The following is an 18,690-nucleotide window of genomic DNA, read 5'->3' on the forward strand; positions in this document are numbered from 1 at the left end:
TTGAGCCATAAATTTATCATGTAAAAAAAATAATTTCTCACATCAAATGGTTATTACAATTTTAGTTTTAAGTTTGGAGCAATTTTTTTATAATTGTGAACAAGCTGTTTTAATCTTGCCGGCATAATTTCTCTGCAAATTTATTTCAAATTTTCCTGTACCATATTAAAATCTCCGGTTAGAGCAGATTAATATTATATTCATAGTTTATTATATTCATATTTATATTCCTTTTTTAATTTTATATCAAGTATTGTTAGTGCATGTTTATTTAAATTATTATTATTTTATGTTGAAGAAAAAACAATTATGTAAATTTAGTAATCTTACCATGCTAGCTTAAATCTGTTGGGTCCGGATTGCAAGAACCGATGTACCAATGTTACTCTGACGAATTGTGAATTAAATTTTATAAAGAAATTATTTTTATGTCTGATAAAATTATATTTTCATGATTAAAGTTCATTGCGAAAGTAGTAACATAGCGATATCGGTTTCAATTCGAAAGAATGAAACATGTATCTGACTGTTAGAATTTCAAAATTTAATTATAAATTACAGTAAAAACGCTTTTTAATTAATTTAGATTTATTTGATTTTTAAACGGTGAATTTTTATTGATAACGTACAAGCGAAAGATGGCGTTTATAGGTAAAAATATGGTACTATTTACGCAAAAGCGGGCAGTACATTTAAATTAAATTTCCTACTAAAAGCAACTTTTTAGTTAACAAGAAGCAATTATTTTCAAAAGGGATTTCAGAGTTGTAATACGCATGCGCGAATGCGGTTGAATAGATTACAGATTCGAAATCTAGTGTCGTACACCCGAAAGCGGGTGGCACATTTAATTTAATTATCCTTTTTTCGAGAAAATATTTTCATGTTATAAACTAAAAGACACAACTTTGTAACGTTCAACGCGAACTACATTTCGATCTCGTTTCATAATTTAAACAAAACAAATTTATTTCCCGCTTTTTATCAATCAATAATCATTTTTGTTGCCTTAGATAAACATAGTAATAGTAGAGAACGGTAACTGACATTGGTCTCTGTGGGATCGATAATCTTTTATACTAAACCAATATTTTTGTGCACTTGTGAAGCTATCATGTTTTTGGCGCCGTTGTCCGGGACCAATATCGTACTTTGTTGTTACACTATCAAAATGTTGACGTCGTTGCCGGGGACCAATATTGTCAATATCTTACTTTGTTGTTACACCATCTAGACAAAGACATTTATTTTAGTTTCCCCTCGTATCAATTGTATGCGAAGAACCCGCAAAACCAGGATCTTAGCCGAACCTATCAACGAAATTGAGCGCTACTTATGTACTAGGCGCCAACTTCAGCAAATTCGACAAGAAATAGCTTAAAACAATGTTTGTCCTCTTAAGGACTTTGTCGTTCCATCTCAGGACAAGCCCCTCTCAAGCATTGTTAATCTTGCGATACAGTCTAACAACTTTCATTTGAAACCCTCTTTGATGTAAATCGTGCAGCAGAACCAAATCTTCGGTAACCTTACGGAGGACCCAAAGTTACACCTCTCTATGTTCATGCAATACGCTGACACGTTAAAAAGTAATGACGTAGACCCTGAAGCCATTTGGCTGCGTCTATTTCCTTTCTCCCTGGAATAATTGGCTATAGTTCCTACTATAAAATTCCATAACGACATGGAATGAGCTAAAGAAAGTGTTCTAGGCAAGGTATTTCCCGTCAAGTTAAATAGTGGTTCTGAGAAACTAGATAAACTGATGGCGAGTCACTTTTTGAAGCATGGGAAAGATACAAGGACTTGATGAAACTCTGTCCCCATCATGGTCTAGATAAGTGGCTAATAACCCATAATTTCTACAACGATATTCTCTATAACACGAGAATGACTGTTGATGTTGCAGCAAGAGAAGCCTTGGTGGATAAGCTCTTCAATGAAGCCTATCAACTCATAGAGAATATGGCTCAAAATTACTATCAATGGCGAACCAAGTATGCCTCGTCAAAAAGACACAACCTAAATGTAGTATATACGAAATAAGCAGTTTCGATCACATGAACGCGAAAGTATACTCACTTACCCCAAAGATCGATAGCTTGACTACTACCCCTCCAGTTACCGTAGTTGCACTAACTCCTAGCTGTGAGATTTGTGGAGTCTAGCTAGGGACATGTCACTGCTGATTGTTAGTTATTAACCGAGCCTAGCTCATACCAGGTTAATTATGCGCAAGGAAATCCCTATTTAAACACATATAATCCTGGATGGAGAAATCATCTAAATTAGATATTGTAAAGAGAAATCATATTTTAACTTTAGGTACTGATAAATGTTGTCATCATATAATTTTATTAAACATTTGGATATGTTTTGATCTAATTTTGGTTTAATATGTCTTGTTTTGAAAAGAAATTGAAGGGAAGTGAATAAAGAGATTCATATTTTTAAAAACTATGATTGTGCAAATTAAAAAGTAAAATTTGGGGGTGTTCGAGTTATTTTACAAAGAGTACATTTTTGTTCTGAATTTAATATGCGAAAAGCGGCTATGTTTTGTCTTGAATCCCTTGTTCATGTTTAGTTCATTAGATGAAGGTTAAAGTCGTTATATTTTTACGGCAAATTAACAAAGCCACTATACCCCATCCCTTGGTGTATAGTTAACTAATTTCTACAGTTACTTCCTATTCCTATACGGTCGACAAAAGTATAATTAGGTGTTATTACAGTGCGTTAATTCAAAATCCAATACTAATGGTATCCTATCACTATTCAATTGGTGATAGTAGATTAATTATCCTTATTCAGATTCATAGGCTTAGAGTCGGTAATCCCTACTTATCTAAGTTCATATTATTAGTGCGTCCACAAATAATAAGCATTAAGAACAAGGATAATTAAATAGAAAATATAACTTCTATTATTCATAAAACATCAAACTAAATATATAACCTAATAGATTTAAAACAAGTTCATCAAGAAAAACCTAATCTAGAGTAATTTAGCTACTCATAGTAATACAATAAAATACCAAGAATTGAGAAGATGATTGCATGTGAAATACTTGAATAGTTTGGCCTTCAATGGCTTTTAATGCCTCAAAACTGCCTTTTTGGGACTCATTACCGTCACATTAAAGTAAAAAATGCAAAGCCCCTAATTCTGTACCAGAGAAACAATGCGTCATAACGTGTTAGAAAAAGCCTATAAGTTGGCCCATTGCGACCACTATATCCTCTTGTGACTGTGATGCACCTTCAATCTGCCCATAATGTAAAGCATCACGGTCGCGATAAAAGCATAAGCAATCTTGTGTTTTTGTACCTTTTTTCACTAAGTCCCCAAAATTTCTTCACTTGGTCATTCTTGGCTATTATTTGGAATTTTAGCTTCTCTTTGACTTAATATTTTATTGAAATCACCCCAAATACTCGTGAAAAAAAAGTAATGACAGAGTGTCATCACAACCCCAAATTTAATATGTTGTCTTTCCTTAAATAAATTGCATGCAAATACAATTTCAACAGAAAAATAACATGCTAACTATAACTAATGAGCATACCTTTTAAGACATTTTTATTACCTGATCATCATATCTGCTCCCAGCTTCAGTTAAAAAGATAAGAAAAAATACATCAAATACAACAATACTCAACCTAACTCTCATCTCACTGTGATTTCTGTAACATCCCAGATTTTAATAAAGACATTAATTTAAAATTCTCATTTAAAAAAAAAATATGAGTATTTTTTTACGAAGTACTAACTCATGATAATAATTAAATAAAACTTTTGAAAATAAATTGTCTCTAGAATTTTACTAATAAACAAATGTTCGTACAAACAAAATTATAAGTTCAAAACCAACCATCTTTCTTACAAAATTACAAATTCATTTAAAAACCTGATATGAAATGGAGAAGATACCATACAAAATTCATCCCACAACAATGGGGAAGATAACCCGCCACTAAGGCAATCCGCCACAAAGGCAAACAATGCATATGCTATAAAATGATGATGCAAATGCAAATCTTGCCACTTTGGCAAATCCCGCCACTTAGGCAATCATACAACCATATAATATCGCATCATCAAGTACATCATCTTAAAATTTACTTAATCACCCATTTTCAAGAGTAATCGACTCACATCACAACCACACAAATAATAACAATCACAAGCAAACAAAGATTCATCCACATCACATAAACACTATATATATATATATATATATATATATATATATATATATATATATATATATATATATATATATATATATAGTAAATATATATTTTTTAACGGAATTCAATTTATTGAAAATAACTATAACTCAATTCTCTTTTTCCCTTCAAAACAATTATGTATTATATAATTTATTCTATAATACCTAACTACTAGTTTCGTTATATTCTGTATGGGGAAGTACCCTTACATTATACGCTTTTCTTTCAACGATTTTGAAGATAGACGATACTGATATTAGAGATGGACAACCATACAATCAGCTGCAAAATGTTGAGAATTAGTTCTTTATGAAGTTCCTCCATCACAAATATGGTGACAGTGGTTAGGCTATATATATATATATATATATATATATATATATATATATATATATATATATATATATATATATATATATATATATATATATATATATATATATATATATATATATATATATTTGTGTGTGTGTGTGGAAGAAAAATTGATGCAATTTAGGTGAGGAGGAAGCCATGGAGGAGGTCTCATTGGAGAGTTATCTAGGTGAGCCATATGACACCTCCTTACATTATAATTATGCACACCATGTTGCTAGACATGTCTGAAATGAAGAGATATATTTCTTTTCTTTTGCAATATGTTGTCAACTAAATAAATCTACACTGATTAAACTTTATTTTTCAGGAGCGTGATTGTTTGAAAATGATTAACCATAACAAGAAGATACTGCAGTTGCCATAACCCTTTAATCATTGGTTTGGAGATATTATTCGTTATTTTGGTCTTGCCAGTTTATGTTCATCTACATACATTGAAATAAACCATGCCATGCCGGGGCTTTTACAAAGTAGTGGCACTCAGAGACGTCATCTTTCCACCTACCTCTAGGTGAGATGACCATCACTTTAGATGATGTCTCATGCCCGCTGCATCTTCTTATTAGGGGGAGATTACTGGATCACTAGAATGAGGACTAGGCTCGTGCATCTGCTTTTGTTCCATAAAATGGAATGGTTCTATGGATTCATTCAGAGTATCTCTAGGGAACCACCTAGGCAGGCTAACTTGGAGGTACATAAGGTTTGGAATGAGCAGGAAGAGAGCGTGACAATGGTATGTCGTGGTGTTACGTAGATGGGTATAAGAGCCATAAATGCAAGACTCTTTGAGGATGGTTCTCCCCGGCATGACCCTCGTGCAGACCATATTTTCCGAGTTACACAATGATGTGCGGAACAGGCGGAGGAGGAGGTAGAAGTAGTAAATCGATTAGTACAAACATACATTAGGTACTTTTCCAGGGACCAACCGCGTCAGTGGTTTAAGTTTTTACATTTGGCAAAACTATGGTACAGTACCTTCTTTCACTCAGGCATCAAGATGACACCATATAAGGCTCTCTATGGTCGGATCCACCTAGTCTCACTGACAATCTGGAAGAATCTACACCTCTTGAACCATTGGATGTTGCGCTACAACAAAGACAAGTTGTTATTCACTAGTTAAAGGAAAACTTAAAGAAAAGTAAACTTCAGATGGAAAAGCAAGCTAATAATAAGATAATAGAGTTTACATTCAATACTGGCGATCTTGTGCTACTCAAACTTCAACCTTACTGTCAACAATCTGTCATAAAAAGAACATCAGAAAAACTCACAAAACGCTTCTTTGGTTCGTTCAAGGTTGTTAAATGGGTAGGAGAAGTTGCTTACCTGTTATATCTACCGTCATCATCTTGCACCCACCCGGTTGTGGATGTTTCCCTTTCGTTGGAGATCCCTACCAACATGCAACAAACCTTGAAGAAATTCATCCTTCCTCACCAACAAGCCACAAAAACTTAGGGAACTGGAACTTTAAAGAATAAAAACCATGAATCTTTGCATCACTCAGAATCCAAATGCTCTAAGAAAAAAAAAGTTGGTTTGACAAACTCTGAGAGAAAAGAATTAAGTTTAAGAGATACTGAACAAGTGAGAAAAGAAGTGTTTAACAAAAAATGTGAAGGAAGAAATGACGGAAAAGTGCAAGTGGCATTTAGAAGAAATGAGGAACTCTCTCCCTTTCCATCAGTCAACCCAATGCATGTACCCAAAAGTCAAACCGCGGTCCAATCCTTGCGGGGCGCGTGTCCCTTGGCAGATGCACCACAACCACACGTGGCCCTACCTGTCCCTTCCTTACGACTTCTATCTCCTCAATTCACTCCACCTTTATTACTCCCCACTTCCCAAGATTTACACAGCTTACACTCACCTTTTCCCCATACCGTCCCACTGCCCCAGGATTCATGAAAGGAATCTTTTCCTTTCTCTAACCAGCTAGCTCCCACACGTTTCCCACCCACTTTTCATAATCCAAACCACTACTAACCCATGACAGATAGCCCATCATCCACTAGCCCATCATCCGACCCACAACCTGTTACTTTGTCAACATGCCGTTTTCCTATGAACCTTGAGGACAAGGTTCCTATTGGGGAGTTAAGCATTTATAAGCTAACAAAAAGGCCCAATAGAAAAAAGAGACATATATACTATTAAATAACTTTATTAATGGTTAGAGGTGTCTTTAGACTTGTGACCCAATTATGTTTATGTTTTTAAATTAAATGGCTCATTTGATTAGGACTAACCCTACTATATATTGTAAGTTCTAATTCATATTATGATACGAAGAAAGTTGTTTTTGTGTTTCATCTCTTATGCAACTTAGATCTAAAGTAGTATATATAATGTAAGACCTATCATTATTACTCATGTAGGTTGCAATCTTTTTTTGAGAATAAATATTTTTTATTTTCATTATTTATTAACTCCTTCTCAAAACTAAGGAAGTTGGTAGTTTTGATGTTGGAGTTTGTTTGAAGTCTCACATTACCTAGATTTTTGAGATGTTGATTGGATAAATATATGAAGGCAACCTCGCCCTTTAGATTAATTTTTGTGGTTGAGATCCAAGCATATTTAACATGATATCATAATTGGGTTAATGTCCGCAATGTAGACATTTGACTCAAGCCCGTGCTAAGCATGAGGGTGAGTGTTAAATATGATTATGTGTTAGTGAAGTTTCACATTGCTTATGTTCCTGTACTATTGAATATATAAATATGCGAGGGAAACCTCGTCCTTGACACTACAACGAGGAAGGGCTTTTAAAGCGCTTTTTTTGGCCTTTAACAGCGCTTTAAAGCGCTGCCAAAGCCAGCGCTGGCATAGGCTACGAAAGCGCTTTTAAAAGCGCTCTGGTAGGCCCCCCCTATAAGAGCGCTTTTCTGGAAAAAGCTCTCTTGTAGGCCCCCCTTTAAGAGCGCTTTTCAGGAAAAAGCGCTCTGGTAGGCCCCCCTTTAAGTGCGCTTTTTCCAGAAAAGCGCTGTGATAGGCCCCCCTGTGAGAGTAAAAAATAAAAAAAAAACGCAACATACTAAAGCGCTTTTGTAAAAGCGCTCTTATAGGGTGGGCTTTAAGAGCGCTTTTTCCAGAAAAAGCGCTCTGATAGCCCCCCCTATAAGAGCGCTTTTACAAAAGCGCTTTAGTATGTTGCTTTTTTTTTTTTTTGCTTTTTTATTAATCTTTGGCAGCGCTTTTAAAAAGAAGCGCTTTAGTATGTGGGCCTTTAAGAGCGCTTTTTAAAAAGCGCTTTAGTAGCTAAATGAGGTATTTTAATGTGCAGCCTGTAATTTAATCCTCCCAGTCGACCTGTAATATTTTCGACCTGTAATATGTTTTCAGCCTGTAATATTTTCGACCTGTAATTTATTTTCGACGATATTATTTCAGCCATCAGTAAGACAATATATATATATATATATATATATATACTAATATAATACCATTATAATATCCAAAATTATATATATACATCATTACAACATCAATAATATTATAGTACTTCAATTCGACACAAATCCTACATGAAAAAGCGCTTAATATAAAAATGACACAAATCCTCTTTTATTTCTTCCAACTTAAGTTTCGGGTATCCAGCGGCACGGAATTCGTCAAGGTACTACAAAACAAAAACAAAATATGAATGATACATTTAGTTAAATGTAATAAATTATATGAAATTATCTTAAGTTATAAATTCATACCGTGAGCGGAATCTCTAATTGATTTGCCTGAAGGATTTCTTTCATAAACCTCAATACAAAGTATCCGCAATCGTAACTGTTTTTCTGTTGCGGACACTACATAGAAAAACAAATAAGATTCTATAGTTGTGCATTGTTTTATCAAGTAGCATAAATATATTATAAGCAACATTGTGAAAAATAATGTACCTGCACTTGGATCCAAGTAATGTTGCTAGATTTAGTTCGGGATACCTGTGCGTCCCGTTGACTTCGGAACACTTGTATTGATCTAATTAACAAATATATAAAAGCATATGTTTAGATCAATCCCACAAATAAGTATATATATAAATATACACGAATATATATTTAGAACGATCCCACTTACAAATCAACGATGTCCTTCATGGCCGGATAATTAGTCCATTCACCATTTACCGAATTCAGATAATACACGACTTCCCTTATAGGGTTGATAGCAAGCAGCAACCAGTGTGCTCTATAAATAAAAACAATAGGTTATATGAAAATTTTGCTATACACAAAAGAAACAGAGATTAGATGAACAAAGAATGAGAAACTAACCCTACTGGTCGGGTATTATACGCCCAAAGATGCAGACATTCTGTATTGCCGGTGGACATGAATCTATCGACTAATCGCTGTCTAACTGATTCCCGTTCCGAAGCAATTGCCATTCCGCTGCAGTGGGCGGAAGACACGAAACGGAATCTGTTAGACAACGGAGTCCCGCGCAACACTCTGTCATACAACAACCTTAAATAAAAACATAATAAACATTAGATTATTTTCATTGAAATGTGTAAATAAATTATATTGTGGGACTAATTAAATAATATATCGGATGAGGGAATATTACCGGATGTATGAGTGCATGTTATTGACGCCTAGTTGATCATGCTTAAAAATCTCCTCCAAGTCATCAAGTGTAATAAGTGACTTGAATTCAATACCGAAGACACTCTCATCCATAACGATTTCACGTAAAGCACCATCCTTCAAATCGGACATATCAACCATTGTTGCGAGCGTCGACCGGTACCGAGGCACAAAAGCACCGCCTTTTTTTCCCGCTGGCTTCGGAGGACCAGTGGGTGGTACGGTACGAACTTGCTGCGTCACTTGTTGTGACTCTCGAGCGGATGCCTAAAAATCATATAAGTTAGGTAAAATATAAAATCATGCAGATTTAGATTCAGATTAATTATTAACACTTTAAATGTACCTCTTTTAGTGATGCAACGGACTCCTCCTCCTGTAAAATCCCTTTACCCTTAACTGTGGGTTTTATAGGAGCAGTCTAAAATTAAAATGTAAAAAATAATTAATAAACGGTTTAGAATTGACATTCGAAAACTAAATGATTCATAATCGTTTTCAATATACCTCATCACTAATGGTAATGAGCTCCGAGGGCCATGCAACAAATGATCCTATTGCATCTCGCAGCAATGTCGTCTCTGAGACCATGTCAGGTACCGGTAGCATCGCATCATGATCTACTACAACATCCACCGATACTTTCAGGTGTCCATCCAGGAGCGGTCTATGGTGAAGTAAATCTCCCAAAGTGTTGTGCACTTTTCCCTTGCCAACTAGTCGATAACTCGGTTCCGATAAGTATAGTTGGCAAGATGAAATGCCCTAAACCAATAGTAAATATAAAGTCATTATCATTAATAAAATAGAACAATTTAAAAGGAAAAAAAATTATAATTACCTCGGGAAATTTCCTTTGATAGTTGATACTAGCCTTATCACTAGTTTCTTTCACCGATGAAGTGTTGCACTTTTCTCTCATATACGCCTCTTTATCTCTTTGCAATTCAGAGACTTGTGCTTGCAATTCCGCCAACTTTTGCAACACTTCTTCATTTGAAGGATTTCTTCTCCTAGGACTCTTGTAAAAAGAGGTTGGAGTCACACCATGACCCTTACCCCTCACCCGACCGGGATACTCAGGAGCATCTAGTGCTCTACTAAGTACGCTCCCCTCACCGGTGGATGCCGATTGCGACAAGGTCTCCTGTAATTCATTTACATTAAAAAATCATTTATATATTAAAAAACATTTGATTTAATTAAAGACACAGTATTATACTTACACATTCAGTAAAAACTCTCTGAACTTCGGGATCGACAGCATGATCCTTGCCCACACGAGCTTCCCTCCACAACACATGTTCAGGAAGTGAGGTTTCCTCACTTTTAGTCTCCTCTAACTATGCATTGACACAAATGATAAAATCGTCAAATAAAACACATTTAGACAATTAATTAAAACGCATTTCTATTTACTTACAATTTTATCCTCCAAGCGTGCATATCCCAAACGCCCTTTTTTGTATGGATATGCGGGTTTGGATGCTCTCGCACTATTCTTGGCACTCCTTTTCCGAAAATCTTCATCTCTTTGCTCTACAAACTTAGCCCAATCTTCTTCACCAATGAAGATCTCATACTTTTTTGGCCGTCCCGGTGCCTCTTCAAGAAAGTTTCCATCTTTATCCTTAAGATAAGTGTTTGTCAAAAAAGCTTTCCACCCTCTATATCTTTTGCCGGCCAAACCAAGTATGTAGCGTCTACGATCATCTGGTATCTCAAAAGTCCTCTGCAAAAAAACATACTCATAGTGTGTTAGTATAAGTAATTTAAACAATTTATCGTCAAGATAATAACAACAATTAACCATATATGATATATACCTGAAGCTCGTCCCAAATCGCTTTTTTTTTCGCATCCAAGTCTTCGCTTTTCAGATTCCATTTAGCTACGGAGACCGGAATATGCATACGAACAAGTGTACCAATATAACTTGTCAACTTTGCAGAATTAGGACCAATTGCTTGTTTATCAGAATTCCATTCCAATCGGTATACTAATCCTTGGTCTCTATGTCGAACGATTCCCTTCATGATAGTGATGCCTCGTGCAACTTCTTTTGCTTCAGTATCAGGTGGAGCATTTGTATCCGTGGCATCTCTTTCTTGAGCATCTCTTTCTTGTGAGTTTTCAGGTGGAGCATCTCTATCCGGAGCCATTTAACCTGTATCAAACAAACTAAAGCACATTAGTACACTATTAATAAGCTAACAATCTATACAAGTAAAATGGAAGTCAAACCATGCATGTACAAGTAAATCGAAAACGAAATTGGTACAAATCAAAATAAGCGTCAAAAAATAAAGTTGTCGGAATTGAACGAAATTTACATGGCTATGGTAAAACGTCCCCACGGACTCAAAAATAAAGTCGGTTTTCCGAAATTCAGACCCTAAGCCCGACTTTTGATTACGGGCAGAAGCAAAACCGATAAAAAAACAGTCCCGAAATGAACATATAAGTGCATGAGCAGCTCCGGAATCGTCAAAATAGTATAGTTACATGTAAAGAAGTCGACAAACGGATACATGGTTCAAAAGTTATGTACAAAACGAGAATATGCACCAAAATTGAATAAGTACTATACTATTGATTAAAACAATCGGTACAAATTGAATAAAACAAATTAGTCGGAATATGTATACTATTACCTTTATCACTAACGTCTCTTTCTTTTCTTGGTAGGATTGTGTTCTACGCGTCTCTTAACAACGCGGACGGTTGGATTGATCCAAATACCCTCATTATGATCATTTCTAGTACAAGATTCATTCTCATTTTGATCGTTTCTTGTACAAGATTCAATGCCAACACCAATATCACCTTGATCTTCAATGTTTTCATCTACTATTTTGTTAGATAAAAGCACTATAGACCATTTCGTACTTGTCGGATCATTGACATAGAACACTTGTTTAGCTTGAGAGGCTAAAATGAAAGGCTCATCTTTGTACCCTACCCTATTGAGATCCACTTGCAAAAATCCTGACTTATCCATTCGTATGCCACTATTATTTTCAACCCACTTGCAACCAAATACAGGAATCTGAAACTTCGCGTAATCAAACACCAAAATGCGCTCGATAACCCCAAAATATGACAAATTTGCAAATTTCGGATTTAAGTCATTCGCACTTGATATGTGCATTGCTTCAGCTACCAAGGTAACACCACTATTTTGCATAGTACTTTTATCATCCTGTTCTTTGGTATAAAATGTGTATCCATTAATAGCGTATGCGCTATAAGAAAGCACAATTACAGTTGGACCATAGGCTAAACATCTCAACCTTTCTGTTACTGAAGCAGGATCTGAACGATACTTTGAATAAATATGATCCCTAAACCACGGTATGAAACTTCGATTGTGCTCTCGTACTATCCAGTTCTCATTTCTATTTGGATTTAAATCTCGGAGAACAACCTTGTGCATTTCAACATACGGCTCAACCTCAATCTCATTGTGCAGAACATACAAGTGCGCTTGATCCCGTTCGACCATTGATACTGTCACAACTTTATTTCCAATTAGCCTTTTTCCTTCTTTTTTTTTCGACAATATGAGATTTGGGGAGTCCAATTGATTGAACATTTGACAGATATTCAGTACAAAACTCAACCGCTTCTTCAACAACGTATCGTTCGGCAATACAACCCTCCGGTCGACTTCTGTTTTTCACGTACCCTTTTAATATTTTCATATAACGTTCAGCAGGGTACATCCATCTCATATAAGCTGGTCCGCACAATTGTGTCTCTTTCACAAGATGAACGACTAGATGAACCATTATGTCAAAAAACGAGGGAGGAAAATACATTTCAAGATCACATAAAGTAACAACTATCTCTTTTTGCAATGTTGGTAAGATCGCGGGATCGACCACCTTACTGCAAATTGACCTGAAGAAGAAACACAGCTTAGTTATTGCGCTTCTTACTTTTTCTGGCAGAATAGAACGTATACCTATTGGTAAAAAATGTTCCATTATAACATGACAATCATGCGTCTTCAAACTCTTTAACTTGAGGTCTTTCATGGACACAAGTCTTCTAATATCTGAAGAGTAGCCTTCTGGAACTTTAACTTCACTGAGGAACTTACACAATGTTTTCTTCTCCTTTCTAGATAGAGTGTAAACAGCAGGTGGCAGATATGTTCGTCTTCCTTTCGTCACGGGTCTCAATTCAGTTCTCATCCCCATGTTTACCATGTCATTCCTTATGTTAACGCCATCCTTAGACTTTCCTGGTATATTGAGTAACGTACCTATAACGCTGTCAAATACATTTTTTTCAATATGCATAACATCCAGGAAATGTCTTACGTACAACGACTTCCAATATGGAAGTTCAAAAAAAATGGACTTCTTCTTCCACCCACCCTTGACAAGTGAATGTGCAAAAGGCTTGCCAAACTGAGTGCTCACATCTTTCACCTTTTCAAAAATTTGATCACCTGACAAAAAAGGCGGGGCTGTACCATGTTCGGCCTTTCCGTTGAATGCTTTTCTCCACCCACGGTAGTGATGATTAGAATTTAAGAATCTACGATGACCGAGAAAGACATTCTTCTGACAAAGATCCAATCGTGTCGTATCGGTTTCATCTTCACAAACGGGACACGCCTTTTGACCTTTATTGCTGTACCCGGATAGATTTCCGTATGCTGGAAAATCATTAATTGTTCCAAACAACATCGCCCTCAAGTTGAAACTTTCCTTCCTATACCCATCGTAAACCTCCACACCGTTGTCCCACAAAAACTTTAAATCTTCGATTAACGGTGCCAAGTATACGTCTATGTCATTCCCTGGTTGTTTAGGCCCAGAAATTAGCATTGATAACATCATGTACTTACGCTTCATACATAGCCACGGAGGTAGGTTATAGATCATAAGAATCACAGGCCATGTGCTATGCGAGATACTTTGAATACCATGCGGGTTCATTCCATCAGTAGACAATGACAACCGAAGGTTTCTTGCTTCTTTTCCAAATTCAGGATAATCAGTATCAACTTTCATCCATTGTGGTGAGTCTGCCGGATGTCGCAACTTTCCATCAATAATTCTTTCATCTGCATGCCAAGTCAAGTGTCTTGAATCGGTCTCACTACGATACATGCGTCTAAATCTCGGAATTATAGGAAAATACCATAAGACTTTAGCAGGAGACAACTTTTTCTTATATCGAGGGGCACCACATTTAGGACACTCATTCAACACTGCATACTCGTTTCGAAACAAAACGCAATCGTTTGGACATGCATGTATCTTATCATAGCTCATGCCAATAGAGGACAACATCTTTTTGGCTTCATACGTTCGATTGGGAAGAACATTATCCTCTGGTAGCATATCTTTCATAAGGGCTAATAACTCTGTGAAACTTTTATCCGACCATCCATTGTCCGCCTTTAAGTTGTACAACTTTAACACCGCAGACAATCTTGTGAATTTTGAACAACCATCATACAACGGTTTCTCTGCATCGCTTACCAACCTCTCAAACATTTTGGGACAATCCGCAAGATCTTCTTCAAGCGCTTCTGCAATCTCTTCGACTCGATCGCAATCATATGTGTCTGTGCAATCGTCGTTTGAAGCATACTTCCTATTACAACTCGACCCAGCATTCCCGTTACTTTTCTCACCATGCATTGTCCAACATGTATAACTTCTATCAATTCCAAACCGTAGTAAATGGGATCCCAACTGTTTCCCGTCAACCTTATCCCCATAACAGCAACCCAAGCAAGGACACGGCATTCGAAGCGGGTCTTCGGAGTGCTTAACCGCAAACTCAACGAATTCCCATACCCCTTTCTCGTACTCTTTCGACAATCGGTTTGATCTCATCCATGTCTTATCCATGACTTAATTAAGCTAAACAAATGCTTCTTGGTTTCTCTATCAGGTACTAAGGAATTCTGTCAAGATAATAAATAGCTATCATCATAATAGAATACCTAATCAGAATACCTGATTTCTTAAAGAAGACATTACCTTATTTCAAGGTAATATAAGTCCACAAACCAAAAAATTGGTTGAGAGGCACTAAATTGATATTAAAATTTAAAAAGAAGAAAATAACAAACTATAACAAACTATAAATTTAAAAAGTGAAATTTCTTTTTATATTAAAATTCAAACATTTTTTATGAAAGCAAATTTGAACTAAAAAATAGAGAAACACATGTTCCTTATATTATAAATAAAAATAGAGAAACACATGTAACCAAAAAAAAAAAATAGAGAAACACATGTATACATATTTTTTATTAAAATGAACTAAAGTGCATGCAATAAAATTATTCATTTTTAAAGAAAACAAAAAGTGTCAAGTTTTAACATTTTAAAAGGATGAATTCAAGTATTTCTGGAAAATAAGAGGGTGTTATTTCTCTTAAGAAGCAAAAAGTTTAAAATGCAACTCTTAATTTCTATTACTATAGCAACCGTTTGTTATAGCTTTTGTTTTTTTTTATAAATTTCTTTGTATCATTAAAAGTGGTTTTTTTAATGATACAACAACCATATTTCCATCTTCTAATTTTACTCCAATTCAACAAACCACAACAACCAACAAACAAAAAGCTACGCCAATATTATGGCATAAGAATGACCCCTAATTATTTCCTAATTTTGATCTATCACCATTCATGGAACAAGTTATACACATGTTTTAACTATCAAAACACCATATTTCCATCTTCTAATTTTACTCCAATTCATCATTGAATCTTAGTTTTATGTCACAACTCAAACCACCTAAACTCTCATAAAACTAATAAGGAAGATTCAAAACTCATAATCATACATGTAAGATTTACTAAATCATAATTCTACCATGATTATCCAAACAACAACACAAAACATGATCATCCAATTTCATTAATTCACCATAACTATGAAACTCCCCAGAATTTCAGAATTTCCTCAATCTTTCCACCAAAACTCAGTGTTGTTCCAAATGTCAGTGTTGTTCTAAATGTCAGTTCTAAAGATTCTAAATGTTCCATATAAAATTCCAAACAAATTCTCATAAGCATATTCAAAAACATATAGCAGTATGAATAAGAACATATAGCAACCCACATACAGCATATTCAAAAACTTAGAAATTACCTAAAGGGATGCAGGGAGAACGGAGAACGGAGGGAGAACGGAGAACGGACGGAGGCGGAAACGGCGAACGGAGGCGGAGACGGAGGCGGAAACGGCGGCGGAGACGGAGGACGGAGGAACTGAAATTGATTTAGGGAAGAATCTGAGATTTAGGGATTCTGGGTGTTTGTTCGCGAGGAGAAGAAGAGAAAGATACTGAGAAGCGCTTCTGAAATTAATTGGGGCAAGTTTAATTTGTTTTATTTTAAAACACCTACGAGGGCGCTTCTGAAAAGCGCTTTAGAAGGGCCACCTATGCCAGCGCTTTCTCTTAAAAAGCGCTTTTGTAACCCCCCCCCCCCCCCTTTAAGAGCGCTTTCAAAAGCGCTTTCATATCCCCCACTATAAGACCCCTATAAGAGCGCTTTTGAAAAGCGCTGTCATACCCCCCCTTTAAGAGCGCTTTTAGAAAGCGCTTTCATAGCCCCCCCTATAAGAGCGCTTTTGAAAAGCGCTTTCATTACCCCCCCCCCCCCCTTTAAGAGCGCTTTTTTAGCGTGTTTTTTTATTTTGTTTTTAGTGCAACCTATAACAGCGCTTTTTACTAGAAGCGCTTTAGTAGGTGTGCTGCTAAAACTTAAATTTGGCGTAGTGTGAGCTAAATTTTGGAGTTGAGATCCAAACATATTTAACATGATATTAGAATTTGGTTAAGAATTACAATGTTGGCATTTGATCCAGACTTACGCTATATGTGAGGGTCGGTGTTAAAATTTGTTTGAAGTCTTACGTTACTTAGATTGCACTTTATTATATAAATATGTGAAGATAACATCATACTTTAAAGTAACTTTTAGGTTGATATCAAATCATATTTATCAAAATCCATTCGATTACTATATTATTTTCACTTAATTACTTTCATCAAATTAATTAAGTAGTGTTCCAACATGTAAAAATTTGGATAACATATAAAAATTTTAGGAACGGTATATCTTCACTTATATAATTAAAGAGGAATAGTCTCCAAAATGTACATGGCTATAGGTAGCTTATAAATTATACTGAACAACTAAACTAATCTTAGTAATTTAGTAATCAATTAACATTCATATATAGTCTCTAAAACCGGTTTCCAGTGACTACTCCAGTGATGCTTATTTGCAGTTTCATGCTCTCTAGCGTTTATTAACCGAAACAGAACTTCTTCTGCTGAACCTAATTCATTCTTTTTCATCTTCATCTGCTTCTGCGGCTGTTGATTATTATTATTCTGTTGTATCGCTCCCAATAATTCAGCTAGCTCACTCTTCGAAATCTTCAACGTGATTTTCCCATTTACATTACAGGAATCTCTAAGCTTTTCTAAAACATCATTCTCCTTATTCTGATGGTAATCAAAATGAGAAGTTTGGTCTAACACCTTACTTGATGATGATGATGATGATGATGATGATGATGATGAACATTGCTTTGGCTGCTTCAAAGATTCTTCCCAGTCCTCTCCATCCCATTCCATTGACGATGCTGCCATGCAAGAGTTTCCCATTTTTTACACAAGAATAATTAGTTTAAAATATTATTTTCAACGAAAATTCAGTGAATGTATATTTAATTAAGTTTTAAAAGAATAAATGATGAAAGTTTGTAGTACTAAGAGAAAGAGAGGTTTAGATAAATGTATTTATAGAGAGAAATGGATTAGATAATAAACATTATGATTAGTTTATTATTTGATCGCCACGGCAACTAGATTGGGTCTTATGTCATATGGTCGTTCGTTCGTTCGTGTGCATGGCAGTCGTAAAGGGTGTAATCTGTTTGACCATTGAACCAAATACCAATGTATAGAATACGATGAATCTTTTGGTTGATTGTGTGGAATGGTAGCCTAATACTTCCAAGTACACAATAGTATACCGCTCAGTCAGATAAAATCATTGAAGGGGGATTTAATTTAGTTGACTTGTCATAGATTGAATTAAAATATTATAATTACCACCACGTGAGTGACTAGTACTGGTGATATTTTTCTTAAGAACGTGCTCGTTGTGCAATTTATTTAAAATGGCACCATATCTTATTGTTATTTAAATCCTGTTGGATTAATTTATATGCACAAATAGTGGAGAGCTATTTTACATGTGTTTACAATAAAATAAAAAAAAAAGTAATTTTGCCGAGTTTCGGGACCCGATGGCTCTGATTTAGTCTACCACATCAAATGGTGGAACAGTAATATTGTGTAATATTGTAGTTGCGGTTGTGTCCAGATCCACACTATACTGCAATTGTGGTGTGATCCTAAAATACACTAAAATTACTTTACAGTGTTGTAACGATCACATCATAATATCGCATTAGGCA

The 18,690-nt window shown here is 35.5% G+C and overlaps 1 protein-coding gene, 1 long non-coding RNA gene and 1 pseudogene across 2 annotated transcripts; all 3 read right to left on the reverse strand.

Moving 5' to 3' along the window:
• Nucleotides 1-1,742: 1,742 nt before the first annotated feature.
• Nucleotides 1,743-1,835, reverse strand: LOC131623459 (small nucleolar RNA R71; annotated as a pseudogene).
• Nucleotides 1,836-8,105: 6,270 nt separating this feature from the next.
• LOC131623453 (uncharacterized) lies at nt 8,106-8,588 on the reverse strand. Its single transcript, XR_009290203.1, has 3 exons — nt 8,522-8,588; nt 8,333-8,428; nt 8,106-8,247 (listed from the first exon to the last, which is right to left on the reverse strand). It is a non-coding gene; the product is annotated as an uncharacterized LOC131623453 (long non-coding RNA).
• Nucleotides 8,589-16,124: 7,536 nt separating this feature from the next.
• Nucleotides 16,125-17,883, reverse strand: LOC131623442 (uncharacterized). Its single transcript, XM_058894449.1, has 3 exons — nt 17,453-17,883; nt 16,345-16,463; nt 16,125-16,257 (listed from the first exon to the last, which is right to left on the reverse strand). The coding sequence occupies exons 1-3, from the start codon at nt 17,870-17,872 to the stop codon at nt 16,125-16,127; spliced, it is 672 nt and encodes a 223-aa protein (XP_058750432.1). The 5' UTR covers nt 17,873-17,883.
• Between the last annotated feature and the right edge of the window lie 807 nt (nt 17,884-18,690).

This window comes from Vicia villosa, unplaced genomic scaffold, assembly GCF_029867415.1.
Source record: "Vicia villosa cultivar HV-30 ecotype Madison, WI unplaced genomic scaffold, Vvil1.0 ctg.000067F_1_1_3, whole genome shotgun sequence".
Classification (NCBI taxonomy): domain Eukaryota; kingdom Viridiplantae; phylum Streptophyta; class Magnoliopsida; order Fabales; family Fabaceae; genus Vicia; species Vicia villosa.